Source organism: Bos indicus, chromosome X (assembly GCF_029378745.1).
Source record: "Bos indicus isolate NIAB-ARS_2022 breed Sahiwal x Tharparkar chromosome X, NIAB-ARS_B.indTharparkar_mat_pri_1.0, whole genome shotgun sequence".
Lineage (NCBI taxonomy): Eukaryota > Metazoa > Chordata > Mammalia > Artiodactyla > Bovidae > Bos > Bos indicus.
The window spans coordinates 39,557,272-39,575,914 of record NC_091789.1 but is presented as its reverse complement, the minus strand read 5'-3'; the positions used below and the strand labels follow the sequence as shown (position 1 = coordinate 39,575,914).

Here is an 18,643-nt window from a genome sequence, read left to right as displayed (position 1 = left end):
AAGAATCCACCTGCCAGTGTGGGAGGCACAAGAGATGAGGGTTTGATCCCTGGGTCCAGAAGATCCCCTGGAGGAGAAAATAGCAACCCACTCCATTATTCTTGCCTGGGGAATCCCATGGACAGAGGAGCCTGGTGGGAGTCCATGGAGTCGCAAAGAGTCAGACACGATTGAGGGACTCAGCACTGCACAGGGGCACAATGACTGCAATGCACTCGGGACAGTACAGAGTTGGCAGACATGAAGGTGTTTGGTGGCCATGAAGCTCTGGACCATTTTGAAGAGAGTGGGGACGAGGGCCACCATGTTTATTAACAGGGTCCCGGTGCCTCCCATGGTGAGAAGAGGCTGAAGGTAGCCAGGGCAGAAATGGGGAGACTGGCATCCAGGCAAGAGACAAGGGCAGCTTGGACCACACAGGGGCAGTGGAGATGGGGAGAAGGAAGTGGCTTCTGAACGTGTCTTGAAGGTGTAGCCACCCGGCCTCGTTGATGGATTGGACATGGCCATCCTGGACCACCTCAGATCCTCAGAAACCCCACAAGGAGTCACCCTTCCTCCCACAGATGGCATCCAGCTCAGGCAGAGTCCGACAGTCTCCCCACCTGCTTCCACCTGCCCTGAGAACAAAGCCACATGCCAACTCCATTTCCCAACATTTAATTAGGAAAAAAAAGATGACAGGGTCAAAGAAAACCTCATGCAGAAAAAAAAAGGGGGGCAAATCGAGTTTGTAGGAGCATGGACCAGGGCTGGGTTCCTCCAAGGAGGCAGAAGAACAAAGGAGTAAGGCACTGCCACCTCTGCCCCTCGAGGCGTGCACAGGGCAGGGCAGCGGGGGGTGAGTGGTCTGGGGCGCGCAGACCCCGCAGACGGAGTTTGGCAGCAAGGCCTGGAGGAGGAGAGTCCGGTGCCCCCAGGCCCAGATCTGGCCCTGGCAGGAGCCTGATTCAAGCTCTCCAGGCTTCAGAGAACACAGCCTGGGAGGAGGCCCAGGCCCAGCCTGAGAAGTCTAGACAGGCTTCTGTGTCAGCCGCAGAGCCATAGTCTGAGGGCACCTTTGGTGCCTTGCCCACCCCGAGTGCTGCTGGTGTCCAGGCCCTCTCCTGAAGATGGGCGGGGGCAGCCAGGGGAAGGGGCAGGGCCAGAGGTGAGGCCAAGGCTGACCCTGTCCCAAGGGGAGCTGGGAGGACTCAAGGAGAGGAGGTGAGTGAGACTGGGACATCTGGGGCAGGAGGGGCCGTATTTACATATGGAAAGGGTGAGTGGAGATAAATTAAATAAATAGGTGGTTGAGGCATAAATAGCAAGGAGGTCAGGGGCAATCACCAGACTGGGCAGGAGGGCAGAGGGAGGGTGGGGGTATTGCTGCTGCTGTGGTGGGGGGCTTGGTCCGGTCGCCCCCTCCCCATGCAGGGCCCAAAGCAAGGCACTAATGAAGGGCCCCGGGCTATGCTGGGGGTGTCTCGGCCCGGTGCCACCTGATCCGGGGCTCAGCCCAGGACCCAGGCCCGAGACGCCCCCTGGACGGGAGACTGGCTCAGGACTGAGACGTGCCTTTCTCCGGGTCGGCCACCCTTAGCTGTTGCTGGACACAAGGCCGATGATGTGCTCCAGCTTCTGGCGCAGCTTGTGTTTCCGACAAGAGGCATCTCGGTCCAGAGCGCTAAGAACCTGGGAAGCAGGCCCCAAGCTGGCCTCTCAGGGACGGCGGGCTGTTCCTCCCAGCCAAGCCCCCTGCTCCTTGGGGCAAGCTTGCCCCTCCCTCAGGCCTCAGGGTGTCCCTCCCTGCTGGCCAGGACCCTGGGCACATGGCCTCCAAACAGCCCCTCTTCGACCCCAAATCCTCCTCCAACCGCACAATTCTCGTCCCTCCTCTCCACGGCCAGCATGCAGCCCCGTCCAAGAGTGATGTGGACTCGAAGCTCCCCTTTCCCGTCCCCTGCAGACCCCCAATCCCCCTCTAGACCTTTCCCATCCAAAGCAGCAGGCCTTCTCGGGCCTCATCTCCATTGACCATGGGCAGCACCCAATAGCCCATCACTCCTCCTGACACCTGGTGGGGGTTCTTCACGCATGTGTTCCGGGCCCGTGTGGCACTTGGGGGTGGGGGTGTCCCTCCCAACCCTCCTCAGACTCCACAGCCACCTCCCCTTCTGCTCTGCCACATCAGAGTGTCCCAGGGCCCCAGGGCTCAGTGCCTGGGCCACAGCTCTGTCTCTAGCTGCCCGAGGACCCCCTTGGTGAGCTCATCCAGGCTCAGGGCTCTCAGGCCTGTATCCAGCTGAGGTTTACCAGTTCTCATCTCCAACCAGGAGCCCAATCCTGAAGCCCACCCTCTGGCTTCCCTGTCTACTGAGGCTCCAGTCACAAATCAGGCAGGTGGCCTGACCCTGCCCACCTCTGGCCCTACCCTGCATTCCTGGCCCTTTACTTTCTCCCAACCAGAACTTGGTGCTTCAGCCAGTAGCTTCTTTTCTGGGTGCCTCACCTCCCCACATCTACAGAGAGCATCACGTGTGCCACATCCTGAGGGCTTGTTTGTGGGAGGAATTGAGTGTAATCCAAGACTTGGTCTCCCTGACTCCCATCACGCCCCTGCTTTTGCCACTGGCTGCATTCTCAAACTCAACGGGCCTGCGGGGGTGGCACGCACCTCCTGACGGTACTTGGTGACGTAGAAATAGAGCTCACTGAGTGCACTCAGGACATTGAAGTCACTTGCGTGGAGACGGGACTGCTCCACCAGATATGCATCCATGTCCTGGTCACTGATGGATGCCATCTTGGTTATGTCCCGGTAGTACCTAATGGGATCCCGAAGAAGTCATGCTGGCAGCTGCTGCAAAAGTCAAAGCCCTTGTCCTGGCTGCCAGGCCAGCCTCTGGGCTTTCTTCCTGAAGCTGGCCCTTCATTAATATGAGCCAGCCTAGGCAGGGCCAGCTTCTACACTCTCACCCAGTAGCCATGTTCTGTGGGTGTCCAGGCCCCCCACCCCCACACACTGGGGCCCACCTCTCCACCCAGCTCTTGTAGTTGGGGATGTCCTTGGCGTAGAGCAGCTTGTTGGAGGGCGAGTCCTTGCCCAGGCGGTGCTCCGACGTGGAGCAGGAGTCCATGAAGGTCTGGGCCACCACTGATAAGCAGGCGTCCGTGATGCTGCTCTTGTGGATGTCGAACACGAACTGCGGGTTCTTGATCACGTTCACCCAGAAGCGCAGGGGCAGGCTAGACAAAGGGACAAAGGCCCACAGCTCCCCAGTTTCCCTGTGCCACATCCTCCTGTCTGCTCACCTCCACAGGCCCACAGGTGGCAAGATGACACACTGAGAGTTAGCAGCCTTTTCTTTAATTTTCAGCCTCACTTCAAGCAGTGAGAAGTAAGAGGAAATGGCATTCTGGCCTTGGTGATTTCAATGTTCCTCCCACACACACATTCACCCCCTGGACCAGGCTTCCAGCATCTCTGCACTGTGCCAGCGGTATCACCAGGTGAGCAGCCAGGCCCAGACAGTCAAGGGCACCTCTGAGTGCAGGGAACACTATCTGCATCCCAGCCGCCCAAACCCCTGGCAGAGTGACAGACACTTGCTCTCCCTACTCGGTGGCACCATCAATGCCAGGCCACTGTCCTCTCCTGCTGGGATGAGCAGTCCAGCCCCCAGCCCCCACTGTCACCCTGACCGAGGTCCCCAAGTACCAGCCAAGCCTCCTCTTCCCACCCAGCCCTGGAGGGCCAGCGCATGGTGGTACCAGTTGCTCTTCCAGGTGTGGCGCACATCAGGATCAATGATCTGCCGCTGGTCGGCCTGCTCGTCCAGGAAGTCAAACATGTACTTAATGGCCAGTGGCAGGGCCGAGCCGCGGTGTGCCGTGCTGAACACAGTTTCGAAGAGGTCATCCACGAACTTCTGCAGTGTGCCCTGCAGTGGCACAGCAAGGGCACCAGCTGACAGGGAGCCAAGGGGGAATGTTCCCACACCAGGACAGATGGGGATGGAGAGGCCTGACAGTGAGCAGGGCTTCTCTGCCCGGCTAACAACACCCCTCAGATAGACCTGGCCTTGACCTCAGGGTGATAGTTTCCATAGCAAAGGCCTTAAGACAGTCCCTTGGCATGGAAACAATCCAGTGGCCCCTACCCCAGGCAGCCGGGGCCAGTCTGAGGGCCAAGTCCAGGACAGAAGGGACCCACACTCAGGCCAGGATGGCACAGGACAGGCGCACCTTGGTGGCCAGCAGCCGTGTCAGGTAGATCTCTGAGACCATCTTGCTGCCACGGTCACCCTCTCGGTGGTCGGCGTGGTCATGGTTCTTCACCAGGTGCCACAGCTTGGTGCCTGTCTCCTGGTCCGGGGTGATCATTGGCGCCCGAGAGCGGAGGCTGTCGGGGCTGCTGGCTGTGCGAAGCAAGCTCTCTGGGGCAGGGGATGGTGTGCCCCCTTAGGCCAGTAGCCCAGCCATCACCATGGCTCATGCCCCCTCTATCCCAGGAGCCCTGCACTTCTAGGCTCTAAAGAGCCCAGACCTCCTGAGAGCAGGGTCTGGGGACCACGGCCAACACAGCCTCAAAGGCCACGAGGCCAGCAGACACCACCACACCGAAGACACTTACCGTAGCGGCTGAGGGAACGGGTGAAGGTGAAGGAGTTGGCCATGTTATAGGCTGACACTTGTTTGGGCACCAGCGCCACCAAGGAACCGTCTGTCACCTGCAGATGCCAGGGACAGAGAGGGGGCAATGCAAGAGGCTGAGAAGCCAAGGGGCTGACCCTGTGGGGGTATGTGGGGCAGCTCCCACAGCTCCCAGAGAAGGGCCTATATTGTGGGGGTGACAGAGGGGAGGGGCCAGCGCGGGACCACAGCCTCACAGGAGCACTGGTCATGGGTGGCCCTCCAGCTCCTCACCTGGTAGTGGGCCAGCGAGTTGACCCTCTTCCAGTCACACTCGATCTTGGTGGTGATGTCCTCATCCTGGAGGATGACACGGGCCATGCGGCCCTGGCGCCACTCTGCAGGCCACAAACAGCTCAGTAGGGGGGGGGCATGAACAACAGCCATAGTACCAGGAGGTGCAGAGGGGCCGGGAGGAGAGGGCAGGGGCCTCACCTAGGTCCATGTCCTCAGCTTTGGGGCGCTGGGAGTAAGGAATGCCCTTGTACACAGCATCGAGCAGCTTGTCTTTGGCCTGGGTGATACTGTCACAGTTGAGCACCTTCACGGGCACCTGAGCACTGCCCTCGCTCTCCGGGCACACACAGTGCAGGGTCTGAGTGGGTGGGGGGCCACAGGGTGGGTCCTGGGTGAGGCTTCCCCGCAGACCTGACACCCTATCCACCTGACCACCCCCCCCCCACACCACACACCAGTGTCTTATAGTCGATCTGCTGCCGGATGAGCTTGTCCTCACTCAGCGAGTACCGTGCCTCGCCTGTGATGGCATCAATGGGGCCTTTCTCCATCTGCTGCTTGATGGCACAGTACAGCAAGAAGAGCGGCTCCCCCGCGCACTCCTGCAGGCAGGGCTGGGCATACAGTTGCCTGCCAGCCAGCTGGCAGCTTCCCCACCCTACGGCCCCCACCACCTGCCCTGTGAGCATGCACACCTTCAGAAACTTATGCAGCAGGAAGGTGAACCAGTTGGTGAGCATCTTCTCAGCCACTGACTCAGTCCTGGAGAGAAAGGGGCGCTGCGGTCCTGGCCGGTAAGGGCCTCCCTAGGGGTGGGGACTGGCCGGGGCAGGGCTGGCCCAGGGCTAGGGGAGGGGGGACCCAGTACCTGCGCAGAAGCAGCTTCGGGTGGTTCTTGCTCTCAAGGTTCTTCTCGATGAGGTCCACCAACAGCTGCTTAAGCAGGCCTGTGGCATAGTCAAGGCGGCTCTGCAGGGCCACCATGGTGAGGGAGGCCACGGTGCCCCGGTCACGCATGGAGAAGCTGCTCTGGGCCTCCAGGGTGTGGATGAAAGTGAGCACGAAGGCGCGGCTGTGCAGCAGCTGCCCGAAAAGACGCAGGGCCTTCTCAACGTGGGGGGGGGTCTGTAGGAGACAGGGTGTCTCAGAGAGCAGAGGTGACCCTGCAAATGACACGGCAGGGGCAGACAATGGTGGGGGGAGTGTACGGGGCAGGGTGGGACTCACATCCAGCTCCTTAAGCACTGGGTGGGCCTCGATCCCTGGGAAGAGCACTCGCACAGCATAGGTCCGGTAGTCTAGGAAAGGGATCTGCACGCCGTCCATGTGGTTCGTCAACTCATTGATATCTGTCTGCAGCTCAGCGAAGGCTGGGGAGGGCCAGTGGGGCAGAGTGAGCAGGGCAGGAGCGGGGAGCCCCTGCGGCCTGCCCCGCGCCCCACCTCCACACAGGCACCTTCCTTGCACTCCAGGGCCACCCGGGACTCCAAATTGTCCATCTGGAACTGGAGCCGCTTAAGCGTGCGGTCGGCATCCTGAGTCTTACGTTTGTAGGCAACCAACACGGCAGTGATGGCCAGCAGCAGGAGGCTGCCCCCTACCGCCAGCCCCACCACGGCTGGCAGGGTCAGGGCACGCTCGGCTGTGATGTGCAGGGTGCCCAGCCAGAACTCCAGACCGCCCACCAGCACCTGCAGGGACGGGCACACGGTGAAGCGAGCCCCATGCCTGCCCCAGGCTGCCCTGGCCGCCTCCCTGCCCCATACCCACCATGACAGGCTGCCGGCCCGTCTGGCTGGGGGAGTCGCAGAGAAGTTGCGTGTCGGAGACGGTTAGCGCGCATGGCTGGCCCCCTATCAGTACCGTGTAGTTGAGGCGGGAGCTGCCAGCTGCCACGGGGATCAGATTCTTGCCCTGCACACAGACAGCCCAGTCAGCCAGGGCTCCCCACTACCCCAGCCATACTGCCCTTTGCTCCTGCCCCAGCGGCACCTTTAGCACTACGTGGGAGCCTGGTTTGATGTCCAGGACCCCAGAGGGCCCAAGAGGCTCAAAGCTGGGGTCAGGGTAGTAGGTGAAGGAGGACCGGTTGAGGGAGCGGGCAGTCTGCACGTGGTCCAGCAGGAAGCCAAACTCATCTGGGTGCTCGCCCTGGGCCTGTGGCTGGGGCTGCCCCAGGAAGATGCCAGGGGCTTTACACAGCATGGCAGTGTCATTGATCACCTGGCATGTCTGCGGGGACAAAGGCAAGCAGTCCAGCACTTGAGGCCACAGCGGGCAGGGAGGCAGGGGTGGGGTGGGGGGGGGGGGCGCAGCTGGCACTCACATTGGTGGTCTCAATGCCTCGGTACTTCGCCCGGACCCGGGGCTCCTGGACCGTCAGCAAGTGGGTCCCACTCACGGTAATGGCAGTGCTTCCACTAGGGACAGGAGTGAGGGACTTCAGGGCTCCTCCCCAACTGCCCCAAGCATGGCCCTCTCTCTGCTTTCCCCATTGGAAGTGGAAGTGAAGTGAAAGTCACTCAGTCATGTCCGACTCTTTGTGACCCCATGGACTATATAGTCCATGGAATTCTCCAGGCCAGAATACTAGAGTGGGTAGCCTTTCCCTTCTCCAGGGGATCTTCCCAATCCAGCGGCCCTGGAGCTTCCCTAAACCTGGGTCACCCAGTAGGTGCCAAGTGCCGTGTGGTCATGGAGGAACCAGGCTCCCCTCTGCTGAGGAGGGCTCAGGCTCAGAGGGGGTGGAACTTGATACCAGGCACTCAGAGACCTGGTCCCCAGCGTCCCCTCTTACTTGATGATGCTCCACATGGGCTCGAGGCGTGTGACAGTGGGGTCCTGGGTGTAAGTGTAGACAACACCAGGACTGGAGATGTTCGCGCGGTCAATGGCCAGCATGATGGGGGCTTGGCTCGGGCCCAGGGTGGAGACAGGCGAGATGCACACGATGGCTTCAGCATCCCTCCTGCATCAGCAAGTGGGGACTTGGAGAGAGTGGCCCAGGGCTGCCCGCCGTTTGCTGGCCTGAGGCCCCAGCTTCCGAACAACCCACCTGACGAACTGGCACTCGCCATCTCTCACGGTCACCATGACCCTGCTGCCGGCGTCCAGAGCCCTTCCAGAGATGGTGAGCCTCGTGCCCCCGGAGGCCGGGCCCCGACTGGGACTCACACGGTCAAACGTAGGCGTCTATGGGAGAAGATGTCCTAAGGGGCGGGGCGAGGGGGGTTGGCCAGGCCGCACGCTACCGGCAAGAAGCGATGGGAGAGGAAACGGGTAGGCACCCCACCCACCACAAAGGTGTAGAGCTGCTCAGACTGCGTGCGGAAGTCAGCCGAACAGTCGCCGACACAGAGCTCTGCAGGCCCTGGTGGAGGGCTGGGTACCAGTGACTCTTCCATCTCACAGACGATCCTGAGGGCAGGGTCCGAGAAGGTCAGACCCTGGAGGCCAGCCCCCAGTGGGGGATGAGGCCTGGTGTCCGCCAGCTGGGCTGCACTCACCTCTCAGCACTGATATACTCAGCGGGGATGGAGTTGCAGCGCACGCCAGCCACCCGCAGGCCCACCTCTCGGGAGGTGAGGCCCAGGTTCTCACCCACGATGGTGATCCAGGTGCCCCCCTCCTTGGGCCCCATGACTGGGTGGATCTGCAGAGCAGGATGGGAGGCGAGAGGGTAAGCTGAGTTGGCGGGTGCCCAGAGGGCAGTGGGTGGAGGGGAGACCGACCTGGGCAATGCGAGGATGGCTGCAGCGAGCGCCCTTCTGGTTCGGGTGCATCCAGTTTGTCTTGGGGGCTGGGCAGTGGGCCCGCAGCTGGCACCTGTGCTCCGAGATGCACCAGCCACAGTTGAAGCGGGGGTCAGCCTTGAGGCAGAGGCCACAGCTGGGCCGCTGCGCCCAGCACTTGTACAAGAGGGCTGTGGGCACAGAGGGCATCACTGGGGAGCAGTTACAGGCCCTGATGAAAGGTCCCCCTGCGGGACCCTGGCCCCAGCTCATGCCTATGCTGCCCCAGGAAGTGAGGTCCTCAGCCCCATCCCGCAGCTCACCTCGGAAGGTAGCAGGCTTGTCGATGGGGAAATCGCCATCCCAGACCACGGAGAAGTCCAGCTCGGTGTCACCATACTCATCACCTTCATAGGAATACTGGGGGAGAAGGACCTGTGTGACCCTCGTGAAGGTGTGCAGACCACCCCCCTGCAACCCTAGCTCAGGAATCCCCAGCAGGAGACTCAGAAAGTCCTCTGCCAGGATGAGCTTAGGCTTCCCGAAGAGTCTGCTGGGCACAGCCCGGATCCCCGAGATAGGCAGGGTGGGCCTCACCGAGGCGTTCTGACACTGCACGCTGCTGCTGTTGAAGCGCACGGCAGGCACCCGCTGATGCCGGCCCTGCACCCGGACCACGCACTCGTAGTTCTTCTGCCCTGACTGAGGCTGTGGCAGGTTCTTGGCCCGCAGGGTGAGGGGCTGCACAACGCCTACCGGGATCAGGAGGTCCCCGCTGGGCAGGATCTCAGGGCAGCCCTGAGGGGAGAACCCCCGCGTTGAAGAGGCTCCAAGAAAACCCCAAGATGGAGGGCAGCAAAGCCAGGGGCCAGCCTGCAGGGAGCCCGGCCCCCTCGTGCATGATGCCCACCTCACCTCAGGGTTGCGCACCCTGCCTTCCTGGAAGGAACAGTCATGGGGCTGGCTGGTACACACGTGGCGGTACTTACACCACTGGCAGGGGTAAGGGCTGCTGACGCAGGACATGCACCTGGAGGGGAGAGGCTTCAGAAATCATGGAAGAGACCAAACCAGGCCCTTCACTGTCCCCCGTGTGGGCCACACGGGAAGCCAAAGGAAAAAGGTGCCCACGTCACTGCGAGCCACATAGATGGGACCGGGGGCAGGCCAGCTACTACTCACGACTGGAGGACACTGCAGTTGTAGAAGACGAAGTCGGCCCCAGCAAACCTCACACCGGTCTCCTTGGAGAGCAGCTGCAGCCGCACGGTGCGGGTGGCCCCTGCAGTGAGCCCGCGGCACCCCATGTGAGCCATGGACAGACAGCATCCCCCGCCCCCCCCAGCCCCGTCCACTGACCGTGCCCCCGGGTAAGAGCCCGGAGCTCCTGGAGGGAAGGCGAGGGGCAGCGTAACTCCCCAGAGGGCAGCAGGATGGCCTCGCTCTGGGTCACCTCCTCAAAGGCACAGCTCACGCCCACACTGAGGTCTGGCACGTTGCTCATGGCCACGGTCAGCTGCAGGAAGCCGAGGGCTTAGAGGAGGGTCCACTGCAGCATGTGGGCACCACACCCCTGCCATGTCCCTGCCACGCCCCTCACCTGCACACCAGGTGATGTCACCGACACGTTGTTGGGCCAGACGTGCACCTGGACACACTTGCTGAGCACCTCAGCGAAGCCATATGGGGCCACAGCACCTGGACAGGCCCCTTGGCGGCAGCACCTGTGTGGGGTCAGGCCAGGCCCATCCCACAGCTGCCCTGGGGGCCAGGAAGGGGTGACGAGGGGGCAGCCGGCCCAGCATACGGTGCCAGGCAACCGCATGCCTCGGCTTCATCCCCGAGGGCCTGAGAGACGTCACTTGGGCCAGAGGTTCTGCTCATTAGCAGGATAAAGTCGGAAGGGAGGGAGGCTACAAGGGCACAGCTGGTGGGGTGGGCACGTGGGAGAGGGCGGGCACCACGGCCCCCAGCCATGGGCAGAGCTGGGCAGGTCCTCACCTGTGTTGTAGCACGCACCAGCCACAGTGCGGGTCCCCCGAGCCCAGGCAGGCCGCGCAGCTCAGGTATTGCTCGCAGGTCTCCACCGGGAGCTGGCTCACCTGGGCACAGCCGAGTTAGCACATGCTGCGCCCTGCCCCCAGCCCACCCTGCCACTTGCCCCGGGCCCACCTGCTTCTCACTCAGCAGGTAGATGTGCCGGTGGTCAGGGCTGAAGAGCAGGTCACGGAGTATGGGGCTGCCATCCACCACGGGCACCGTCTCGTACAGGTGAGCCTCCTGAGAGCTGTCAACCCGCACCTGGGCCACAAGACCAGCCACCTGACGCCACAGCAGCAGCCCACATACCCGGGCAGGCTCTTCTGCTGCCAGGGGCCCAGCCTTGTCCCATCATAGACAGACGGGGAAGGATAACACCAAGGCTGCCCCCTGGAGGCTCTTGGGGGTGTCACAGCTGGTCCAAAAAGGCTCACAGGGCACAGAGATGACCATACTTATGGTAGAAAGCAAAGAAGAACTAAAGAGCCTCTTGATGAAAGTGAAAGAGGAGAGTGAAAAGGCTGGCTTAGATCTCAATATTCAAAAAACGAAGATCATGGCACCTGGTCCCATCACTTCATAGGAAATAGATGGGGAAACACTGGAAACAGTGACAGACTTTATTTTCTTAGGCTCTAAAATCACTGAAGATGGTGACTACAGCCGTGAAATTAAAAGATGCTTGCTCCTTGGAAGAAAAGCTATGACCAACCTAGACAGCATATTAAAAAGCAGAGAGGTTACTTTGCCAACAAAGATCCGTCTAGTCAAAGCTATGGTTTTTCCAGTAGTCATGTATGGATGTGAGAGTTGGACCATAAAGAAAGCTGAGAGCCAAAGAATTAATGCTTTTGAGCTGTGGTATTGGAGAAGACTCTTGAGAGTCCCTTGGACTGAAAAGAGATCAAACCAGTCCATCCTAAAGGAAATCAGTCCTGAATATTCATTGGGAGGACTGATACTGAAGCTGAAACTCCAATCCTTTTTCCACCTAATGCGAAGAACTGACTCATTGGAAAAGACCCTGATGCTGGGAAAGATTGAAGGTAGGAGGAGAAGGGGGCGACAGAGGATGAGATGGCTGGATGGCATCACCAACTCAACGGACATGAGTTTGAGTAAACTCTAGGAGTTGGTGATGGACAGGGAGGCCTGGTGTGCTACAGTCCATGGGGTCACAAAGAGTCAGACACGACTGAGTGACTGAACTGTAACTATAGAGTTTGGGCATGGGGAAAAGGTGAGATTTATAGGGGAAGGGATTTTCGGGATGATGGCAATACCCTAGAACGAAAGAGTGTTCATGGCAGTGTAACTCTGCAAATGTACCCAAATCAGAGAGATGCTTTATATGAGGGTGGGAGTGCGACATGGGAGTTATACCCCAATAAAGCTGTGAGAAATGCAAAAAAAGGACCCGGAGGGGAGTAGACTAGGCCCCCAAGATTTCCCTGGCCACTCCAGACCTTCTAGGAACAGCCCGCATCTCCCAGGTGAGCACGAGAAGAAGCTGGTAGCTGGTCTGACTCCTTGTCCCTTTAGAAAACCTCAGAGCTCCCAGCCCTGAAACAGAAGCAACCCCTGGGCCTATGAGGGGACAAGATGGCAAAGGCAGTCAGGTTCACATTTGTTCCCTCATTCATTCAAGGAGGCTTCCCTAGTAGCTCAGTTGGTAAAGAATCTGCCTGCAATGCAGGAGACTCAGGTTCAATCCCTGGGTTAGGAAGATGCCCTGGAGAAGGGAACGGCAACCCATTCTAGTACTCTCGTCTGGAGAATACCATGGACAGAGGACCTGGTGGGCTACAGTCTGTGGAATTGCAGAGCTGGACCCGACTATGCGACTAACTTTCCTTTCCTTTCCTTTTTCATTCAAGGAGGACCCAGCAACAATGGCTCCTGCTCTCCTGGCAGGGAAGCCCAGAGATAAGGACAGAGGCCTGGGTCTGCCACAGGAAGTCAGTGGTTCAGGCCACAGCAGGCAGTGGCACCAGTGAGCGTGGGTGCTGCAGGTGAACACAGGGCTTGCCTGCACAGTCTTGTCCCCACCCCTTGTTCTGCATCTCAGCCTGCCCTGATGCCCACAGGCTGGTGCCCACCTTCTTGAGACTGCCACCGCGAGTGCCGATGAAGACCACAGAGTGCTGCTGGTAGGTGTAGGCGGCCACGCTGGTCATGCCATCGGTACTGTCAGCTAGAAGGGGCAGCCCCTCGATTACGTGCAGTCCACCCAGTGGCTGGTTCAACACCAGCCCACAGAAGTTTCCATTTATCTGCATGGGCTGGTGAAACAGGAGGGGTGCACGCGGGTCAGCTCACAGGCACCCACTGGACGTCGGCCATGAGATCCCACATTGTGGCAGGGAAGAGGACCCAGAATTTGTTCCTTGCTAGCCAAGACCAACCAACCATTAGTCTCGGACCCCACAGGAAATGGGGGGATGAGAAAGGAGCTGCAGGAAGGCGAGCAGGCAGGAGTGGGGAGTAGACAGCAAGGCCTAGGAGGCTGCCACTGATGCAGAATGTGAGGGGGCACCCACAAGATAGAGCTGGAGGAGCCAGGTGGGGACAGAGGGGCAGGAAGAGGAAAGGAGTGGTCCACAAACAGAGTGTGCCCACCCAGAGGACTGGCAGGGAGGTAGGCTGGCGAGGAAAGAGAAGCTGCAAAGGCAGGGAGGGGATCACCAGAGGGTGGGGAATTCTGGGCTAAGCTATCACTCCTGAAATGGTTCAGGGAAGCATCTCCCAGGTGAGCGGGCCTGTGCAGCCTGGGACAGGCCGGCAGCCTACTGGCTGCTATGTGACCACCGGGGCTGGTCCTGCAGACCTGGGAAGAGACAGAGGGCCTGGCAGAGGGGTAGGGGGTGGGCAGGAGCTCACAGTGTTGATACAGGGCAGCTCCTTGTTCAGAAGCCAGGGCAGGGCCAGCGTGCCCTCCCCACGGTAGCAGGACTGGATGCGACGCCGGATGTGCGCATTGATGTTGCTGAGGGTAAAGAGGCAGAGGATGGTCTGCCGTGGTGGGCTGGCCCGGTTCTTCTGGCCCTGAGAGAAGACGGTGAAGAGGACGTCCTCGTTGGCTGGCACGCCCAGGGCCTGGGCCAGCAGCAGGCCAGGTTTGGCCAGGTGGGCACTCTGCACCAGGCGGTACTCCACACCATGCCATGAGCAGCCGATGGGGAACTCCACGTATGAGTAGAACTCGGAGTCTCCTGAGCACATGCGCACAATCTTGGACGTGAAGAACTTCTCGCCCGCTGTGTCCAGCAGGGTCTGCTGGGTGTCTAGCTGCAGTGTCAGGAAGTACACAAAGGAGGCGCTCACAAAGCCATAGACGTAGTAGATGTCGAAGGCCGGGTACAGGGACAGTGTGTCAGAGGGGATCTTGATCTGCGAGGAGACGAACTCGTCCTGGTACACCTACGGAACAGACGGGGGAGAGAGCCTGGGACAAGGCCAGGGTCCACCTGTGGCCTCCCCATCCGTGGCCCCTGCTACTCGCCCTGGCCTCAATCCCACAACAGGGTCCCCGAGGGGCTTCCATCACAACCCCCTGCCCATGCATGCACAGGACCCCAGGCCAGAAAGACTCCAGAGGGCAGGCCGTGACCTGGCCCGCCCTGCCATCCTCAGCAGCTTGTCCCATCTAGGACCAACCAGGTCTCTTCCAGGAGCAGAGGCAGGACACATGAAGGTAGGAGGGCACAGGGCCTGGCTCTCCAGAGGAGGGTGAAGGGAAGGGAGGGCAGGGGCCGCCTGACGGCCAGGGGGGTCTCACCCACCAGACTGAACATGTCTACACCGTCCTCATCCCGGATGAGCTTTCGGGAGCTCAGGGTGGGGAAGTACTCGGACTTGCCGTCCACAGCCGTGCCTACAAACAGCTTGCTGGGCCCCTGGCCCTGCTCCACGATGACGCCAGCCATAGAGTCCGGCTCCTGGGCCCCCGACAGGTAGTGCTCCTTGCGGTGGTGGGGCTCACCCAGCTTGAAGAGGTCGTCCAGCCGCAAGAACTGGCAGATACCCTGCCAGATGCTGCCGCAGGCCACCAGGCGGCGGGCTGCGTAGTCTATGAGCAGCAGCTTGTTCACATTGTCCACAGGCGCCAGGCGGTGGGCGCACACACGCATGCTGGGGGGCGGGTAGCAGCGGGCGTTGTCCTCGACGGGCCCCGTGATGTGGACCCGCAGCTCAGTCAGATTGGGCGCCAGCTTGAAGATGTGGTTCACGGCGCCCACAAACACTTCCCCAGTCACCCGGTGCACAGCCAGGTGGGTGAGTGAGGTGTCCGTCACTGAGAAAGCAGGGAAGGGCCCGCGGCTGCCCAGGGCCTGCCCAGCAGCCAGGAGGAACAGCAGGATGAAGATGGTGGGCATGGCTGGTGGCAGTCCCAGGGGGTGAACCTGGGGAGAGACAGCGGAGGCCAGTCAGAGGCCTACCCCCTGGCCTGGCCTTGGGCCTCGGGCCAGCCCAGAACCATGGCCTAGAGGGTGGAGGCCGATCACCTGCCACTGCACCAGGGCCCCAGATGGCAGCCCCAGCTGGGAGAGAGGAGGGGCATCCGCCAGGGTGCGCGAGGGAGCCACGAGCACAGGCAGGCTTGGGGGCCATCAATCACCCCCCACCCACTGCTGGCAAGCAGCCGGGAGGCCTCGCCTCAGCTGGGCCACACCCAAGCGGGCCGCGGCGCCAGATGCTGGGAGAGGCAGGGTGGGAGGCCCTCCAGGAAGGAGAAGCTAAACAGCAGATCCCAGGCCCGAGGGTGGCCAGCCACACACGGGCGCAACACAACCACGGGCCACTCAAGGCCACAGAGCCGCCTCGCACCCCTAGTTGGGGGGGGGGCGGGGAGGAGACAAGGGAGGGGGAAAACAATCGCAAATGGGACGTTGGGGTGTCAGGACATCAGAGGTCTGAGGCATCAAAGCCTGAGCCCAAACAGCACCCAGGGACACCAATCCACCCCCCGCACCCCCGCTGCCTCCTTGCCCCAAGGGCCTCTGTCTTCTGGCTGACCAGGAGCCTGCGATCTGGTCTATAGGCTGCCACACAAAAGCCGAGTGGTGCCGGCCCCCGCAGCAATGCACAGAGACAGACAGAAATCAGGCTCTGCCCAGGCACAACCGGATGGATGCCCAGGGCAGGGGTGCACGCAGCCCCCTCCAAAGCCAGATGGTAGCTGGTGAAGGGGCGAGGCAGGATGGCTAACACAGCTGAGACTCTGGGGAGACAGGCCGGGGGACCCCAGGAGCAGTGCTGGGCTTGGCTGGGTCTTCACCCCGAGGCCACACCCAGCTTCAGGCAGCCAAGACAGCAGAGCAGTGTCGTGGCAGCCAACGGGGCAGGGCTCAGGGCCCCCCTGTCGGTGCCCAAGCCCCAAGGGAGACACAAGTTACCCCACCTTGGAGGCGGTGGCGGGGAACCAAACCAAGGCAGCCCAGAAGAAATGGGGCAGGGGGGTGGGGGTGGATTGCATTTGCCAGAACCAGGAGCAGACCCAGCTTGGAACTGCTAAGTTTCAGCTCAAGACAGCTCGGCTCTCCCAGGCTCTTTTGTCAAGGTCCACATCCTGGACCCTGAATGCCAGAGCCAGAGAAGAAAGGAGGGCGCAGAAGGGGGGCGTCATGCCACCCTCACCTCCTCCGCAGCACACAGGAATACAAGCCTAAGAAGGGGAACGGGACCGGTCGGGAGGGATACCTGGAGAGGCACGCTGTGGAGCCCAAATGCCCGTTCCAAAGCACAACCTGGAAGCGGGAGCCTCGGGCCAACCGAGCCTCTCTGAGCCAGCCCTGCGGAGCCCGAGGATGCGGGCAGACCCTGGCAGAGACGGGGCTCTCGCACTCGCTCCCCGATGACCTGCGCGGTTCTGCCAGCCCAGGTTGCCCTGCCCCCATCCAGGGACACCGCCCCCCCTCCGCCGCCCCACTCCCCCCAGTGGACGGAGGCGCCGGGGCTGCTTCTCCGCCACAAAGGGTCCCCATCGGGTAGGGGGCTGGCGGCGGGGGCGCCGAGCACTAAGGACCAGTCGGGCGGGCGCCCAAGAAGGCAGGGGCAGGGCCCGACCCCTGGGAGGCCAAGGCGAACCTCAGGGATGCCCGACCCCGGGGCGGATGAACAGGCTGGCCTCGCACGGGCGGCGGGGGAGGGGGGAGTGGCAGGCACCTACCTGTCCCTCCGCCGCCGCCGGGTCCGGGTGGCCGCCCGTCGGCCACGTGGACGCGCCCTCGAGCCCCACACCGCCCCGCTCGCGCGCCCTCGCTGCCGCACCCCGCGCGCCCGCGCCGCCGCCGCCCACACTTTGGGGCCGGCCCGCGGCCGCCGGGGCCTTTTAAACCCGGACCGTACCACCGCGCCGGGCAGGGGTGCCCAGAGAGGGCCGAGCGGCAGTGCTCGCGGCCGTGGGGGACCGCCTCTCCCCGAGCCACGGGAGAGGCCCAGCAGCGCAGCTCCGGCCCCGGCGAGCGGCCGGGGTTCCCCCCCACCCCCCGCAGCGAGACGACCCTCCCCTCCCCTCCCCTCCTCTCGCGCAATGGCCGCGTCCGGGGCGCGCGCCCCTCAGCCCGCCGCCTCCCGCCACCCAGGGACCCGCGCGCTCCCGCGCCACAACCCCTTCGGGCTCGCGGAGAGCGCGGGCCTCGGGGTCGCGCAGACGCCTCCCGGGCGCTCGGAGGCGCGCCCAAGGCCACCTGCCGCTGGTTCGCAGCACCACCACCCGTCCCTCGCACCCCGGTCACCATCCTACAGGCACACACCAGCCCGGAACTCGCGGTCCTGACCCAGGACACTCTCCTGGGGAAGGTCCACTAATCCGGAGGGCCTGCATCTGATAACATCCACGAGTACTGAGGCTGTCGGCCTTTACCACCTGGCCCCTTCCCCAGTGCCCCTGAATTGGAGATTTTCAGTCCCTTGGTTCCTTTTTCCTTTTCTTTTTATACAACTTTATTGACCTATAATTCATCTATCATGTAAGTCCCTCATGTAAAGGGTAACATTCAATGACGTTTAATATATTCACACAAAGTTGGGCAACCATTCCTCCTGTTTGATTCCAAAACATTCTCATCACCCCCAAAGTAAATCTCTATATACCCTTTAGCCAGCCCTCAGTCCACCCCGTATGAATTTTAGGATGGACTTTTCAGTTTCTGGAAAAAAAAAAAAAAAAAAAGCCAGTGGGAGTTTAATATGGATTGAATTGAATCTGTAAATCAATTCGGAGAATGTTGCCATTTTAACAAGACTTCCAAGATGGTACTAGTGGTAAAGAACCTGCCTGCCAGTGCAAGAGACATAAGAAATGTGAGTTAGATCTCTGGGTTGGGTAGACCACCGTGGAGGAGGAAATGGCAACCCACTCCAGTATTCTTGCCTGGAGAGTTCCATGGACAGAGGGACAAGAGGGACTGGTGGGCTACAGTCCATAGGGTCGAAAAGAGTCAGACACAATGGAAGTGACTTAGCATGCACGCACACACCATCTTAACAAGATCCTTTCCATCCATGAACTTGGGATGTTGTGATGATGAATTCATGTGTATTAATTTCAACTTGGCTAGGCTATAGTTGGCAATTATTTAATCAAACACTCATCTAGCTGTTGCTCTGGAGAAATTTCATAGGTGTGGTGAACATCAACAATTGGTTGACTTTAAGTAAATTACACTCCACAATGTGGGTGAATCTTGTCCACTCAATTGAAGGCCTTAAAAGCAAAAACTGAGGTTCCCTGGGAAAAGAGATATTCTGCCTCCAGACTGTAATGTAGAAGTCCTGCTTGAATCTGCAGCCTGCTGACCTGCCCTGCAAATTTTGGACTTGCCACCTTGTCAGCCCTTACAATCACATGAGCTAATTCCTTAAAATTAATCGTGTGTGTGTGTGTGTGTGTGTATCCTGTTTTGTTACTCTGGAGAACCCTGACTAAATAAATGTGTTTTCATTTATTCAGGTGTGCT

The 18,643-nt window shown here is 60.7% G+C and overlaps 1 protein-coding gene across 4 annotated transcripts; it reads right to left on the bottom strand.

Moving 5' to 3' along the window:
- Nucleotides 1–644: 644 nt before the first annotated feature.
- Nucleotides 645–16,969, bottom strand: PLXNA3 (plexin A3). Of its 4 annotated transcripts, none has more exons than XM_070784769.1 (33): nucleotides 16,852–16,969; nucleotides 14,465–15,085; nucleotides 13,563–14,102; nucleotides 12,782–12,964; nucleotides 10,815–10,943; nucleotides 10,644–10,744; nucleotides 10,243–10,366; nucleotides 10,002–10,158; nucleotides 9,825–9,924; nucleotides 9,558–9,672; nucleotides 9,240–9,440; nucleotides 8,966–9,062; nucleotides 8,643–8,833; nucleotides 8,418–8,563; nucleotides 8,208–8,328; nucleotides 7,967–8,103; nucleotides 7,709–7,879; nucleotides 7,238–7,331; nucleotides 6,904–7,143; nucleotides 6,682–6,825; nucleotides 6,368–6,602; nucleotides 6,139–6,281; nucleotides 5,780–6,036; nucleotides 5,607–5,673; nucleotides 5,367–5,525; nucleotides 5,110–5,269; nucleotides 4,909–5,012; nucleotides 4,616–4,712; nucleotides 4,228–4,418; nucleotides 3,754–3,923; nucleotides 3,016–3,228; nucleotides 2,657–2,807; nucleotides 645–1,674 (listed from the first exon to the last, which is right to left on the bottom strand). In XM_070784769.1, the coding sequence occupies exons 2-33, from the start codon at nucleotides 15,056–15,058 to the stop codon at nucleotides 1,579–1,581; spliced, it is 5,628 nt and encodes a 1,875-aa protein (XP_070640870.1). In that variant the 5' UTR covers nucleotides 15,059–15,085; nucleotides 16,852–16,969; the 3' UTR covers nucleotides 645–1,578. The 4 variants fall into 4 exon arrangements, with proteins under 4 accessions (XP_070640870.1, XP_070640872.1, XP_070640871.1 ...); XM_070784771.1 differs by having other exon boundaries at nucleotides 4,228–4,400; XM_070784770.1 differs by having other exon boundaries at nucleotides 5,367–5,513.
- Nucleotides 16,970–18,643: the final 1,674 nt, after the last annotated feature.